At 51.8% G+C, this 14,723-nt stretch overlaps 2 protein-coding genes across 2 annotated transcripts in view; one reads left to right on the top strand and one right to left on the bottom strand.

Moving 5' to 3' along the window:
* The first annotated feature begins 744 nt into the window (after positions 1-744).
* On the top strand, positions 745-11,360 carry CSUI_005927 (protein kinase). The gene is made up of 2 exons (XM_068066093.1): positions 745-4,901; positions 5,590-11,360. The coding sequence occupies exons 1-2, from the start codon at positions 2,329-2,331 to the stop codon at positions 6,230-6,232; spliced, it is 3,216 nt and encodes a 1,071-aa protein (XP_067921932.1). The 5' UTR covers positions 745-2,328; the 3' UTR covers positions 6,233-11,360.
* Positions 11,361-12,200: 840 nt separating this feature from the next.
* Positions 12,201-14,723, bottom strand: part of CSUI_005926 (glycine cleavage t-protein (aminomethyl transferase) domain-containing protein) — a gene marked incomplete at its 5' end in the record, with an annotated part of 9,780 nt that continues 7,257 nt past the window's right edge. Inside the window, 2 exons of the mRNA XM_068066092.1 lie at positions 12,201-13,471; positions 14,218-14,361. Coding sequence (XP_067921931.1) covers positions 13,340-13,471; positions 14,218-14,361 — 276 coding nt within the window. The remainder of the gene's footprint in view (positions 13,472-14,217; positions 14,362-14,723) is intronic.

Raw genomic sequence — 14,723 nt, 5'->3', positions numbered from 1 at the left:
CAGATGCATAGAGGACCATGGGGTTTTTTGGAACAATAGCAGAAAGCAAAGTGTTTGGTACGAGAAGAACCTTTTTTCTAGCGGGCCCTCTGCTGTGTGCAGTAGGCACAGGTAACAGATCAGAGTGCTGACCCTGTCAGTCTGGACATCGTTCTCCTGGGACCAGCACTCCAGCTTGACGTGCCCTTCTACTCACTGACCTCGCGACCAGAAGCTCGAGATCTGGCGCAGAGAAGCGATCTTCTCATGTCCATGGCGGACTACCCGTGCGCCTAAATGTCGATCTGGAGGTGGATCTCCGAGAGGTCCTTCTCCGCACCTCGTGAACCCGTGTCCGTGGTTCCCCTGAGATTTGGGAACGGAAGGCGGAGCAACGGAAGTGTGCGTTAGAGGTCCCTGTCAGCTCTTCCAGAACACTCGCCTGTGGTTCCCTGGTGCTTTAGAAAGGAAGACGAAACCACAGAAGTGTGCGCGAGGACTAGGGACTAAACACCTTCTCCCGGTTAGAGTCATTTTTGGTCATATTTTCATGCAATCGACGGATTATTATCGAACCACTCCGTCCTCCGTGTGAAAGTGATCGGTTGGGTGCGCGGTAGGCCAGAGCGGCCTTAGCCCCCCCACGGACCGAAGCGCCGTGCCACTGGCGTAGCTTTCTCGGCGGCGGTTGCCGGCTGCGCGTGGTGATCTGCTGGTTGTGTGAGAGAGCCACGTTTAACGGTGGGGACTGGCATTAGAGTTTCTAATCTCCTTTTGTGATGCCTCTCTTAGTGCTGTGTACTACACCTTCTGCTTGTTTCTGCTGTTGTTTTGTCCCTTCTTCTTAGTGTGTTGTTCTCCCGAGTCCCAGGAGGGGCACTGCCGCCGCTCACACGTCGGGCGCAACGGGGCTTGATCCGCTGCCGACGCTGCCACTAGGAGGGAAGGGGCTGGCCGCCATTGCCGTGTAGTAGTAGATAGCCTGGCGATGCGTGGCATTCTGCTGGTTCAAGAAACCCCGATGGGTGCCTTTCCGAAGAATCTGAGTGTGGTTGAGTGGTCTGAGAGCATTCCCTGTCCTCACTGTGGTTGTTCCCTCCGGTTTTTTTATGATGAACAAAGCTAGGCGCTAGGCTGTTTTCTCTGCCTGGTACGTTGTGTGTGGCCTTCACACCGCGCCAGCTGGCAGGCGGCTGCAGTGCCTGCAGAGCTTCAGAGAGAACAGCCAGGAGCACAACAACTTTCTTTTTACACGGTCTCCGACACCCGTTTTTTGCCCTTACCACGGAAGTGGGGAAGGCTATGGTGACAATGAAACAGCCAAGCAAAAGTGTTTTATCGCAGTATGGTAATAGCGCCGGGACAACCACTACTGCACAGCGATCCTCTTCGTTTTACGATCATCGGCGCTTTTACAGACTACGAAATAGCATTCTCTCATGAAGATTGCCAACCACAGTGACGAGTGGCTTGTAAAGAAGGGGCTTGTGTGTGCGTTGTGGAAACCAGCTGGGCCGCAGCTTTTATGTGACGGGAAGAGGCGGATCAGTTTCCGCACCGTGGACATGCCTGCCAGCCATGAGACCCAATCCAAGGCCCACTAACTATTGTGCTAGTTCGCATCGCCCGGAAGTTGACTTGTTTTCCGGTCCTTCATCCCTCGGGTGCAAAGATGGCAGAGATACTTCTCGCTTGAACTGTGAGAAGTCTATCACGAACTGACAAAGGGAGTGTTCCAAAGCGAGGGGAGTCTCTCCCGTCCTTGAGACTCATTTCAATGGGGCTGCTCGTGCTTGAGTTTTCTAATACCGCATCGCACACGTCGTGCAACGTGCCCAGTGTATGTACAGCGGGAGAAGCTGGAAAGCGTCGGTGGTTTTTTGGAAGTCTGAGGCGGCGTGGATAACGTTGCTGCTCACTCGCGAGGAGTTTGTCGTGGTTGAGCTTTCGATTCTAACTGTCGTATCGTCCTCAATCTTAAGACTCATCGATGAGGTTGCCTCTGCCAAGCAAAGAAAGGCGTTCTGCGGGCTCACGTGGAAAGCACTGTACGGCACCTTCGCTGTCTGAGGGAAATGTATCACACCGTGTATGTAAAGACAGTCATCCCAGCTGAGACGGTTTCCTCTCGGCAGCCTCCATTTAGAAAGTGCGTGGTAGTACAAACCCTGCAGCGATTCCTTTCTTTGCGCCTTGATCTCTTCTTCGTAAATGCAGAGGCTACGCCCTCAGGCCTAAGCCACAGAGAGGACGACGCACCAGGAGTGACAACGCCCGCGTGACTCTGACTGAGTGAGCATTCATCCGTTTCCCTGGGTTTTCTCCTCTTTTGCTTTCCCATTGAGAAAGATGACGGAGGGTTGTTTTTTGCTTCCCCCGCTGCTTACGGGAGGAGGCGGGTCAGCGTCAGCTCTCTCGACTACTACTACTACTAGCAGCAGCAGTAGTAGTAGTAGCAGTAGTGGCAATAGTAATAGTAGTAGTAGTAGCGGCACCACACCAGTATCGTCGACGGAGAGGAAGTCTTGTCAGGGATTCACTACTACAAATAAGAGTAGTAGCACCACGAATAGTAGCCCCGCTCCAACACGATGCCAAGCACGACCACGCCTTCAGCTCCCAGGTTGTATATCTCGGGCGTCCTTTTACACAGATGAAGAAGTGAGGAAGCCGATTGCAGCTACACCTACGGGAGGAAGTTGCTTATCAAGCCTCTTCTCAGCGTCCTTTGGGTTTCCTTGTTGTTCTCCGTCAAGCCAAAGCATGCAAATGCAATGGGGAGGTAGCCCGTCAACAGTTGCGAGTGGGGCAAGCTCCGGAAGAAGCAGCCGGTGGAGTGGAAGCTTCGAAGGTGATGATAGCCACGTTGATTTTTTTCCACAGAAGGCGACCACCGTGATGACCCCTAGGAGATTCAGTAATTCAGCCCAGATTAACAGCTCCATCTTCCCTTCTGTCCTGTCACCTCAACAGCATACACCCACTACACCTCGCCCTAGCGTGTATCACCGTATATCTCCGAAAGGGAAGGTCACGATTTGGACCTCGTCCAGGGAAGAGGGGAAAGATGCCCATCCTCTTTTTCAGGCCATTCCAAAGCATCATGGTAAAGGGACGAATACTTTATCAGCTTCTCAAGCAAGTGTCACTACAGAATCTGGCACGCCTCCCCCTCGGTCACCCTCGATGGCACCTATCATCATCGACTCAAACGGCGACCATACTGAACTCCCGCAGCAGCAAAGAACTCTACGCCATCCATACATCTCCTATGAAGAAAATGACGATGAATTCGGGTCTTGTATATGGACAAGGACAACAACAACGCCATCAGCTCTACATTCTTTGCCATCCTTTGAGAGAGGAGACGGTGCATGCTTTCTTTCAGGGGGGGGAGAAATCTCATCACCTACACACGGGATGATTCATTCCATTACAGAAGAGTGTGAGCCATGTGAGAAGTGGCAGGGAAGCAGTTGCACGAGTGTGCCGTATTGTGCCTTTGTTGAAGACGTGAATGCTCATTTTCTGCTTATCGAGAAGCTTGGTGCAGGTAGACAAGGGGTGGTGTATCGGTGCCAGCCATTATCGTCTCATTTTCACTCAACTCCATACAAGAAAACTCCCCCGTATAGTGGCAAGGATACAGCATCGGAAAGAACGAATCGTTGGATGACTCCTCTGCCGACTCCGATACCTCAGGCATCATCAGACAGGAGTGCTTCAGTAGAAAAAACAGCGATACTACGTCAGCACCCTGCAACGACGACTCGCATGAGCAGTGGTGGCACCGATCATACTTCTCCTGTAGGTTTGAGCGAAGAGACAGAAGAGAACAAGATGGCATCGCCCACGTCACGGTACAGCAAACACGAAGTCGAAGAGGATGACAACAGTGACGACGCTTTTGGCGTGGCAACGACCCTAACACCGGTACCAGAAGAAACCGACGGATTACATGGAGAACAACATGCTGACTCTCTACTTTTCTTGCCTCTCTTTCCCCGTCTCCCCCCTGAACCCATTTCGGGGGAAGGGGCTGCTGTTGAAGAAATCTGTCTCAAGTATATGGTGAATGAGAGTTTGCTATCCACAGTACTCGAACGAATCTGTCGTCTTCGGTCGCCTCACGTTATACAGCATTACGGTGCTATTCAAGACCGTAGGGGACAGTGGCTGATGATGGAGCTCGCCAGGGGTCCTGAGCTTCTTGCTCTTATTGAGTTGAAGCACCACCAGGATCCGCCGAGGACAGACGCTGAAGCTGATCGTTGCTGCTCGGGGGGGAACGAGGAGAGTCATGCGGGGAACGTGAAAACAAGCCGAGATTCTTTCGGGCGCAGAGAGAATGAAGGAGCGCGGGCCGGGGAAGAACAAGGGCCAGCAAAATCACGCCTCTTGGCGCACAAAAGCTTACAAGATAAAGTCGCAAGCTGCCCGAGTGGAGACGACCATGTGAAAGCTGGAAGAGGAACAACGAACGGGGCGGAGGCGGCGCAGAGATGTTTGAATGAAGATGCGTGCAAAAGGTTTCTGGGTGAAATGCTTCGGGGGATTGCCGCAGTCCATGCTGAGGGTCTTATACATGGAGACGTGAAGGCCGAGAACTTTGTCTTGAAAGAACCGCTTGTCACTCAAGCCACTGCATCTTGTAGCACTACAGATGAAAAGAGAGAAAGAGAGGAGCAACACCATAGGGGGAAGGAAACACACAACATCCTTGGCTATGGTCTTGTAAGAGATGGCGAGGTACGCGTAGGAGACGCTGACGAAAGAAGAGGAACAGATGAAGGACAGGTCGTCGATCGCAGTCTTTCACGTCTGTTGCTAGCTGATCTGGGGTCGGCCATCCCTGTAGAAATCGCCCAGAAACGCTCCAAGGGAGGCATGCATTCACACCCAGGAGGCACACCGATGTACATGTAAGTCTCTCAAGGGAAAGTCGGGAGGTTGGCTTGTATCACACAGGCACAAATGGCTGGTGTATAAGGACACCCTCGTATCCAAACAGGTCTACGTGTATGGCTTCTGAGTGTACTTGGTATGGACATACAGGCCAAGGGGTTGTTTCACCCGTGGGGCCCTCACCTGATCCCACCAGCCGCAGTGTGCTGGGTGTCTCGGCTTGATCGACTATTGCGTTTTCGCGATCTTCACGCCCGTACCTGCGTCTAGTATGTCTTGCGGCTTCGCTCTGATTCCCCTGTATGTCTTAGCAGCCAGTGTGAGAGTGCATCCGCGCACGAGGTGTACATCCACGCTTCGTCTGTGCGTGAAGCGAGACAAAGGTCGAAAAGATGTACATCGCCTTGTCGTCTCAGGACGTGTGTGCCAGCTGCAGTTGCACGCGACGTTACGCGGATTGGTCGAAAACTGGACGGACCGGGGATCGATCCCGGGACCTCCTGAATGCAAATCAGGCGTGATACCACTACACCATCCGCCCTGCAGAAAAGCTGTTCCCGGGTGTGCTCACCGTCTGTAGACAGCGGGGTGGCCATTTGGTTGCGTGGCTGCTCCAAAGGTGACAAATATGTGACTGGGAAGCTGATGGGAGAAATCTCATTCTCCCGTGGTGCTCGCTAATGCGGTGTGTGCTGTGTGCCTCAGGGCTCCTGAGCTCTTTACGAAAGCACCGTACGACGGAAAGGTTGATGTGTGGGCAGCAGGAGTGGTTTTTGCTCTCCTCCTTACAGGGCGAAGCCCCTTTGGGAATGTTGATCTCCTAACGCACCTGTACAGGCGCTATGCGGAGAGCAACAAGTCTACGACGAAGACTCCAAGTTTCAGGCGAGGCGAGGGCCAGTGTAGTGAACCTGTAGTAAATACTTCTTCAGCAGCAGGTGGAGGGGCTGATTGTAGAGGTAAAGCCAGTGTGGCTTTACCAGGTACAGGCCTGTCTACCACATGTTGCTCGGTAGACTCCCTCTCATCAAGCGTCAAATCAGCAGCTCAGGATACGGGAGTGCTTAAACGCGAAGAGACCTGGACATCATTATCAGCCCTCTTATCACGAGATTTTGAGGAGGCTTCCGAGATGGCAGCTCTCCTAGACCCTTTGATCGACGAAGAAATCTGGCGAAGCGATGCTTGGCGGAACGTCAGTTATAAGGCCAAATGTATTGCCCGGAAACTGCTCACGGTTGACCCAAAGAAGAGACCGACAGCGGAGGCAGCTCTAGCTGAAGTGCACCTACTATCTCTTACAACAGCAGAGAACTGGCGGTGTGGTGAAGAGTGCAAGAGTGACTAAGGAAAGGGAAAGGGGGGGGGGAGGGGGGCACGGGAGAAAACGATCTGCATCTCTTTTTTTGGTTTGTCTCCTGACGGAGTTCAGCCGCAAGAGAAAGGAGACTGGAGGGGCTTTCGGTGCAAGCGGACAAGACGAGTCCCCTACTAGTACCATTCTTGGTACTACTATTACTACTACGAAGGGAAGGGAATGCTCGATTTAAGATGATATGGAAAGGCACCCGGGTTTCTCATGGTTGGCATTTCCTTCCTCCTGTCATCATGGCTGTGAACGGTTACTCCTACTAGCTGTCTTTGTTCATAGTCGTGACTGTAGCTAGTCGTCCTCTTTCATGTGATGCTTACCAGTGTGCGCCCTTTCATTTGTCATACCTGGCACACTGGTAGGTAGTGATTCATTGCCCATTAGCCTCAAAATGTAAAAGCATGACGACGACTCACTTATCACACCATCCCAGCATGTTGTAGCTGTGAGTGTGTCTCATGTCATGGCCCGTCGTGCTGCCGCCATCCGTCATGCTGTGGAGGCGCATGCAAGGGGGGGAGGTAGGCGTCATGTCCTTGTGTTGTATAACGATGGTGGGGGATCGGTATCTTTCCTCGATCTTTCCATAGTTGGGTGAGAAAAGCTTGTTATGAGAAGCGGGTGATGTGGCTCTTCTATTGTAGGTTGTTTTCGACACGGCAGGATCAAAAAGACCTGTGCTGCTGTTACGATCAACACCCCACGCCCGCTTCAATGTGAGGAGGGAGGAGCGCGGCATAATTTTCATTCGCGCGCTGCCACGTATCATATCGAGACTCCAGTTTTGGATTTATTATCTCATTCCCACTTGGGAAATTGCTACTTCTTACGCACGCTTTCTCATTCAGGGATGCGTAATGGTTTTTCTTTTTCTTTCCGCCTACATATTTTCAGTGTCGTCTTGTATAATGGAAGAAGTTGAAGGATTATCACGTAGTGTAGTTGTCTCCCATTCTTTTCATGTCGTGTCAGACAAGGAGCGCCCCCTTCCAGTTGATCAACTACCTAGGATCATACGTCACAGGGGGCGCTAAGGGGGTTGACAATGGAGATAGTGTGGGGTGGTGGTCGTGGTGACGACTTCCTGTCTCAGAGTCGTCCTACTACGACTACTACTCCTGTTGTATTATGACTGACGAGGGCCCGACCCGCGTTCGTGTGTCCGTCACCACATGAATCTTCGTACGAGTACTTACACTAATGTATATACTAGGTAGGGGGGGAGAGAGGGCTTTAGGAAAGGGATAAGAATTTCTGGGCTTTTGAAGGGGTTGAGTGACGACGTGGGGAGGGGGCTCTCCAGCGGGTGCCCCCTCAGACAACTAGAAGGCTAGGCGGAATTGTGACGTGCTTTAGCGTAATTAATATTCCGCTTCCCTTCGCCGTTGTCGAGGTCACCCTCTATTGGTGTTACCTTCGTGTCGTCATGTTGATAGGTCACCTTTCTGCGTGTACCTGCCTCTGGGATACATACCACACGCACTCCCCCGTCAAAGAGAGTCCCAGCTGGCTTGTTTTCGTGTTGTGTTGCAAAGTTCTCCGCGGGCCTTCCTGGTGACCGTCCCCCCTACTTCCCTGGACCACATAGTAGTAGTGCTAGGGTGATGGATGCTGCGCTGCTGCACAGCCGTGTAGCTTGGCGATGAACGCGTATATGCGCCGTCGATACACGAAAAGAAAGCACGGGGCGCTACTACACTTGCATTTTCGCTGACTCGCAGAGTATACGGCCGTGCCTGTATCAAGAGCAGCGTCCAGGGGAAGTGTCGCCAGAGGCTGCATGAGAGTCTTGGGGATTCATGAGGTTGTGTGTGTACAACTGTGCTGTGCGGGTTTCGCCTACGACCAACTATCTATTTGAAAGATATCGGTCAAGTCTCTCCATGCATTCATATATATAGGCTTAAGCATGCCTGTGTGGACCTGGCAATGTCTGGGGTATGCAGGCACGCCCTATTTAGGTAGATAGAGACTGACATGTCGACTTGTTTGTTTACATGGGAGTCGTGCGACTTGGGAGAACATGCAGTCTGAAAGAATATGGGTAAGGAGCACGCAGGCTGGCAGTCGCAAGCCAGAGACACGGGGAGGGCAATGCGAGTTTTATCACTATTATGTCTTCTCCCGAGAAGTGTGTCTTTGAAGTGCAGGTGCCGTTATGTGAATGAGCACTTTGCATGAGGACTGTCGACAGTCACACCTGCGATATCGTTAGGGGGGCGGATCAGTGCTAACGCACTTGAGTGGACGGGGTAGGAGGACAAACGAGACACGTGGTTCCAGGGATGGCGCGAGAGGAGAAAGGCTTCCCTCCCGCTCTGTATACGTCGGTAGGAAAATCAATACTACTGCGTGCTCGCGTGGTTGTCCGCGGAGGTGGGTAATACACGTCCAGATCACAGGTAGTGTCCCAGAACTTGATCAGACGGTGACGGCGCGGTAAAGAGACGACGTTGACTGTCTGCCTCGGTTATGCATATGAATGAAGTCTCTCAGTTTTCTTCCTCTCCTTCCGTCAGTCTTCAGAGCAACGTCATCCACAGCCCTCCCTCTCCCCCGTGTGCCTAGATCTCTTGTTACCTATTAGGGCGCTAGTGGCTGAGAGGTGAGGAGGCTATGCGCCGCTTGCTCTTCTAGTTGGGCAAGTGGACGGTATGACGATGTAACGAAGAGGGATGACGGAAGCACTCGTAAACACCTGTTTTGAGAGAATGTTTGAATGCCTATGCTGTGCCCGATCTTGCTGGCTATGCATAACCCGGGGACAGCAGTAATGCAACGTTCATGTCTAGGACCTGCGCGCGCCGCTCGGGATGTCTTGTTTGTATGGAAGCGACAGCAAAATTTCTCCCCTGGTTGATGTGGGAACGGGGGCAGACTGATGGGTAAGAGGGAAGTTTAGGAGAGTGTGTTCCTTCCCTATCATGCGAGCACGCATGATGTCGGGCTGACGAAGACGCGTGGTGATGTTTCTACGGTCATGAGGGGGTCGAGGGACGTTCTGAGAGGGAGCATGCATGCATGAGAAGAAAAGGGAAGGAGGGACGACACAGAAGACAGGGAGACGCACTGATATTGCTGGGCACTTAGTGAAGCGAGTTCGACTTTCGATCGGGAATTGAGATGATGGTGAAGTGTGCGGCATACGCCCACTCTTCCTCAGGGAATGATTTCTCAGGAGACCTACGAGAGTTCTTGAAGGGTCTGAAGAAAGCAAAAGTAGCAGGAAGGGAGAATGAAGAAAAAGGGGATTAGGGAGTAGCTGTGAGGCGTCCAGCCTAGGTACATGAAGCAGAAGCAAGAGCTCTGTATAGTATTTTAGACGTTGTCCTAAGTGCTAGTACCGGACATCGATGTATGTTGTCGTAGTGTTCTCAAAACGAAGTGGTTGTCTGTCGAACGAGGTATGGAAAGTGGTCATGAAGGGTCACGAGAGAGGCGATGAAAGGGAACTCTTAAGAATCTGAACGTAGCAGCAAGTCGGACAGAGGACCTCGGGGGAGCGCGACGACATCAATCTCAGACTATGTTGTTGCGTTGCGCCGTGGGTGTGGTTGTACTACCTCATGGTCATAGGCGCTGAGAGAAGACGCATGCGTTTCGACTGTGCTCATTGCCGGGTGATGATGATCTCGATACAGCGGAGGCCGGCTAGCTACCTAGCTAGCTCAGCTAGTGATGCTCAAGGTGTCTTCTGCATGATCAGGGATCTCCACGAGATGATGTCAATTCCATTTATTTCTAGCTCTGTTTATATTTGAAGGAAAGGGTGCACAACGTCTGTTCAGGTGAAGCTCGGTCGTCCAGTGTGATTTATGCGTACGTCGCTGTGTACCTTCAGCGGTTCATATATTATATGCACACAAGTCACACGGTACTACTTTCACGTTCGAGTCGCCTCCAGGCGACTTCACTATCAGCACGCTTCCATCACACACGCTCTGGATTCATGTTGACACCGAGCTGGCCAAATCACATGCTATGTAGCAGACCTAGAACTCAACTTGATCTTGCCTCCCTCTTCCTCTTCTGTCGATCTATAAGAAGTGCCACTAGAACTGCTGTTACCCTATTCATATGTACACACACGCACATCATTACTACGCATGCTCAACGTCCGACGTGCTGGCGACTTCTTTGAAACTCGGCGTAAGTGCTTGATTGCATCGTGGTGTGTTCATCGTTACACACATTAGCATGCCAGATCAGCACATCATGTATATGGTGCGTCTTCACTTGGACGGACGAAGGAATACGGTTGCGTTACCTGCCCTTCCAGCGATTCGATTTATCAGTTGCTGGGTTTCTTGTATGTCTGTTTCGGGCTCTTTGCTGGCGGAAAAAACCTCTCCCCTGCAAAGCTCGATTTTATGCCCACCCCCGCCTCACAAAGTGCAGGTGGCGTGATACTCATATATGTATAAATACATATATATGTGTAAAGCGTGTCTGTGTACATACACAACGCACCATGCTAGTTGTAAGGCACTCACTCAGTTCAAGAGTATTCTTGTAGGTTCACCCACTGCCGACACAGCAGCACCCGCATTCCCGCACACCATGACGCTCGCCACCACACCCCTTGTATGATTCAGATCGCCCCTCGTGTTACCGGAGAAGCGCCCTCGTCGAGTGCGACGACTGCGTGACTCCTTTCTTTCCTGTTCGAACGCTTTTTCGCCTCGCGTGTTCAACGAGAGCTCCCGTATTCTGCATGCTGAGGAGGAATAACCCTGTGATTGCGCGGATCCTTCACTAGTTGTTGATGAGTGCTGTTTTTATTGATGTACGGTTGATCATAGTCACCATTGTCATGGTAGTGGATATTTCGATGTCTCCATAGTCCCCCGTATCGTTCTTCACAGGTGGATGATGTGAGTGCGAAGTGAACGTGGTAAGTGCGTGTCCTCCCGCGAATGATGCCATGCACAGATGCCGGAGTAGTTCAGGGAGGTCACGCTCACGTTTCACCTTTCTGTGAGACAGGCATTCCCGTTGTTCATACTGCGTTCATTCCAGGGATGTTTTCCTGTGCACGGTGAGATGTCATACGTGATTTTACTTGTAGACGGCAGTACGTTGTGATTCAACATCATACAGGGTGTGTTCTCCATGCGCCTCTTTCCACCTCGAAGAGAGTGGCAATCCCGGAAAGGAACGACGGTAGACCCGGTGTCACAGCATCACTATGGTAGTACCCGGACGCAGGCAGTCGAGGCTCTCTTTCAGTAAGTAGCCGCGCATATAAGGACGGTTGCCGACGACGACTGGTGCCCGCTATGCCAGACAGCGGGTTGCAGGGTATTTGGCTATGCGAGCAGAAATCACACGGGCACGCCACAGCCAAACCTCCGCCGACGCCGAGGAGATACGCAACAGAAGGCTACGAGGAACGGGCACGTTCTCGGCTTCCGCACTCCCCAAAGATGTGGACGGCGAGGCCCTGGGCAAGAGGTGTATTGCCGTCAGGGGATGCAGATGAGTTACCTCCACACAAGCGGGCACGGGACGTGACATCGCACGGGCATCTAGAAATCGTACTTGGTAGAAGCGCGATGAGTTGCTGATTAAGAAACTGGACAAAGCCAATGACAAGGCAATCAGCTTTGGGAGCTTCTAGGGTGGAAAGAAAAAAGTGTGGCGAGAAGTTATGATTTACCACGGTGAGGCACCGGTACACGGGCTGCCGCACAAACTTACAAAATTTGATCTTGTTCATACCTCAACGCAGAAGCGTTAACTCGATTACCAAGGAGACGCACCGTAGCCGTCTCATAGTTGGTCATTCATAACAGGGCATTCACAGTGTTGCACCGCACAAAGGGCCGGCTGCGAAGAGCCGCATTTCACGCGTTACAATCGGCGACGAGCCGGCTAAACTGAACTCAATGGCAACAGTTGAATGCCAGTTGGGTTGGGGGCACAAGCGCGCTGCAAACAAGAAAGTGGCGAAAGTCCCGAGAGCGCTTTCTCGTACTCCTCACGTTCTTCCCTTCAACATTTTTTTATTGGCTCTTTTGTCCATACAGCAATCCCATATAGGTTCGTATTGTCGGCCCCGGGCAGCGGGCGAACAGATAGCCATGTGACTGCAGCTGCTTGTTACACATGTCTTACTCCCACTGGGCGAAAAAGGAAATAGCAGCAACGGAAAGCAAATGCGAACTACCCACAGGGAGGCGTGAGCGCTGTGCCTGCTAATTGTAAGAGGTCCGGCGTCCAGTGTCCACGTCAGTCGCGTGTCCGGCCTTCGCGTATGTTGCGTCCCCTCCGATGCCTGCCCCTGTATGAGTAAACCCCGGAAAGTGGCATGCACCTGTGCGCTGCTGAAGGGTGCTTAGAAAGCTTACTACCATCACTACTACTTCAAACTTTTTGTAGCAACTCCTGCAGGTACGATGACCAACTGGAAGAATACGGGCTCAGACCCACAGAATGAAGAGTTCTGGGCGACAAAAGGTCAAGCTTGACCGGAAAAAGAGACCGGTGTCCCTGGCACTTAGAAAAAAGTACGAGAAGCCGTGGTCCTTTGTGTCATGGACGGACGTATCTGTCAGCAACCAGGGACCAACAGTACTGATGGTGCTTAGACGTGCTTTGTTGTTTCCATTGGAGTGATCCCCTTTTGTCCGAGCACTGATAAACTTCACATCATAAGGAGTGAGTCTCTACGGCACCAGCCAGAATACCCTGGATCTGTCATTATTGTTGAGTGGTGCTGAGCGCCCTACTCCGTTTATCGCCGGGGTAATCGGACGAGACAGGCGGCCCCCGTGATGGCCGCAGGAGAGTCGCGATGAGAGTGAGAGCCAAGAAAGAGAGATTCCACTTCTCCGAGAGAAAACCGAAATCTCTGTCTCTTATACGGGGTCCCGATACAAGCGGGGGGAGCTTTGGTGCGACGGTCGAACAAGATTTTTCCTGGCCCCGGGAGTTGTGGAAGCCTCACCACTATGCACGCTCATTTACTTACACTCGCACGGTTTGGTCATATAGTAGAAGTAGTAGCGTACGATTGTGCTCTCTTCTTGTCTCCTGGAGAAGTTGAGAATACACTGATTCACCTCAGAGACCTGCTCGTACCTATCGAACACTCTTCTGGAGTTTCTTTCTCTCGTTAGTCTTGTGTTCGGCGGCGGGAGATGAGGAGTGAGAAGACGGCCCGGTCTTTTTAGCGAAAGATCGCTCGATACTGGATGCCAGCTCGCTCTCTGGCTGGCAGTAGTAACCCACACCACACAGCAAGATGCATAGGGCACCAACTCAAGAGAAGCAGATGGTACCAAGGGAAGATAATTCATTCACGATGCCAGTGCAGCCAGCCAACGAACGTTTCTTATAGGAATTTACCTAGGTGCCGTCCGCTTGCCTACGCGCCTTCCAATCTCTGTAGCTGGCAACAAGTGAGATGTCTGTTTTTCTAGGGTTGCCTTGTTCCTGTGTCTCTCTACCCGAAGAGCTACTCTCGCTTGCACGAAAGACCGAAAGATATACCAAAAAAAGAATAACACCCTTGTCTAAGCTCCTCGCATGCCCGCGAAAGAACGAGCCAACGCTCTGCTACCATTTTTCAGCTGCAAGCTTCTAACTGTGGTGACCGGTACAAATTCTTCCACTTTTATGGATCACGTCTCTCGGTACTGCTACTGGGGCGTCGGCTACCATCAGGACAGCCAGTTACGCGCTCTTCCGGCCTCAGTATCGTAAAATAGCATGAATCCTGCGGCCTCCTTCACGGTACAACATCGAAAGCATAACTGAGATCTTACAATATATGTCTTCCTCTCTTGCTCCATACACCCCCGCTATGTCAAACGGCCCACCTATCCGTCGGTGAACCCAGCCCCCCCGTATGGGATGCGTTGTAGGTCTAATTCAATCTCCGCCATGACTCTCATCCATGGAGCGTAGATTGAGAGAAGGTGATAAGGAGCCTTCCTGCGTGGAATGAACAGTCTTACCTGAGGATATCGATGCTGTACAAAAGGCAGACGATGCACTTGTGCCGTCAAAAGACATCGGAACCTTCTACTACGCAGAGCACGTCCCCGCCGTCTTGAAGACCAGTGAGCAGGGACTGGTAGTGGCACAGATATTAAGATGGCCTGTGCAGACAAGGACGACGGCCAGGAAGCAAAAAGCAAAAAGAAGAGAGAAAGGACTTGCAAAAGAAACGAGAAGAGAAGGAAAGCAAAAACACTGTGCAGTTGTTCAGTCCCATCGCCCCCTGTTTTCTTGGTCTCTCCTTCTTTCTGCCTTTCCACGCCTTCTCGGGCCAATTTTCAGCCACTGACCGATGAGCTGACAGCAGTCCAAAGACCGCTATGGTTTTTGACTTCGACACCGACCTCCCCGAAGACACTGAATAGATATGTATGTTCTGATACAGATATCTGTCTATGTGCGCCTATCTCTCTAAGGATCTGCTTCTCTTGATTTCGATCTTCGTTTTCCGTGGCATTTCTAC

Source organism: Cystoisospora suis, assembly GCF_002600585.1.
Source record: "Cystoisospora suis strain Wien I chromosome Unknown contig_2937, whole genome shotgun sequence".
In the NCBI taxonomy this organism is placed as follows: domain Eukaryota; phylum Apicomplexa; class Conoidasida; order Eucoccidiorida; family Sarcocystidae; genus Cystoisospora; species Cystoisospora suis.
The sequence above is the reverse complement of the archived record's forward strand: the minus strand, read 5'-3'. Positions and strand labels throughout refer to the sequence as shown.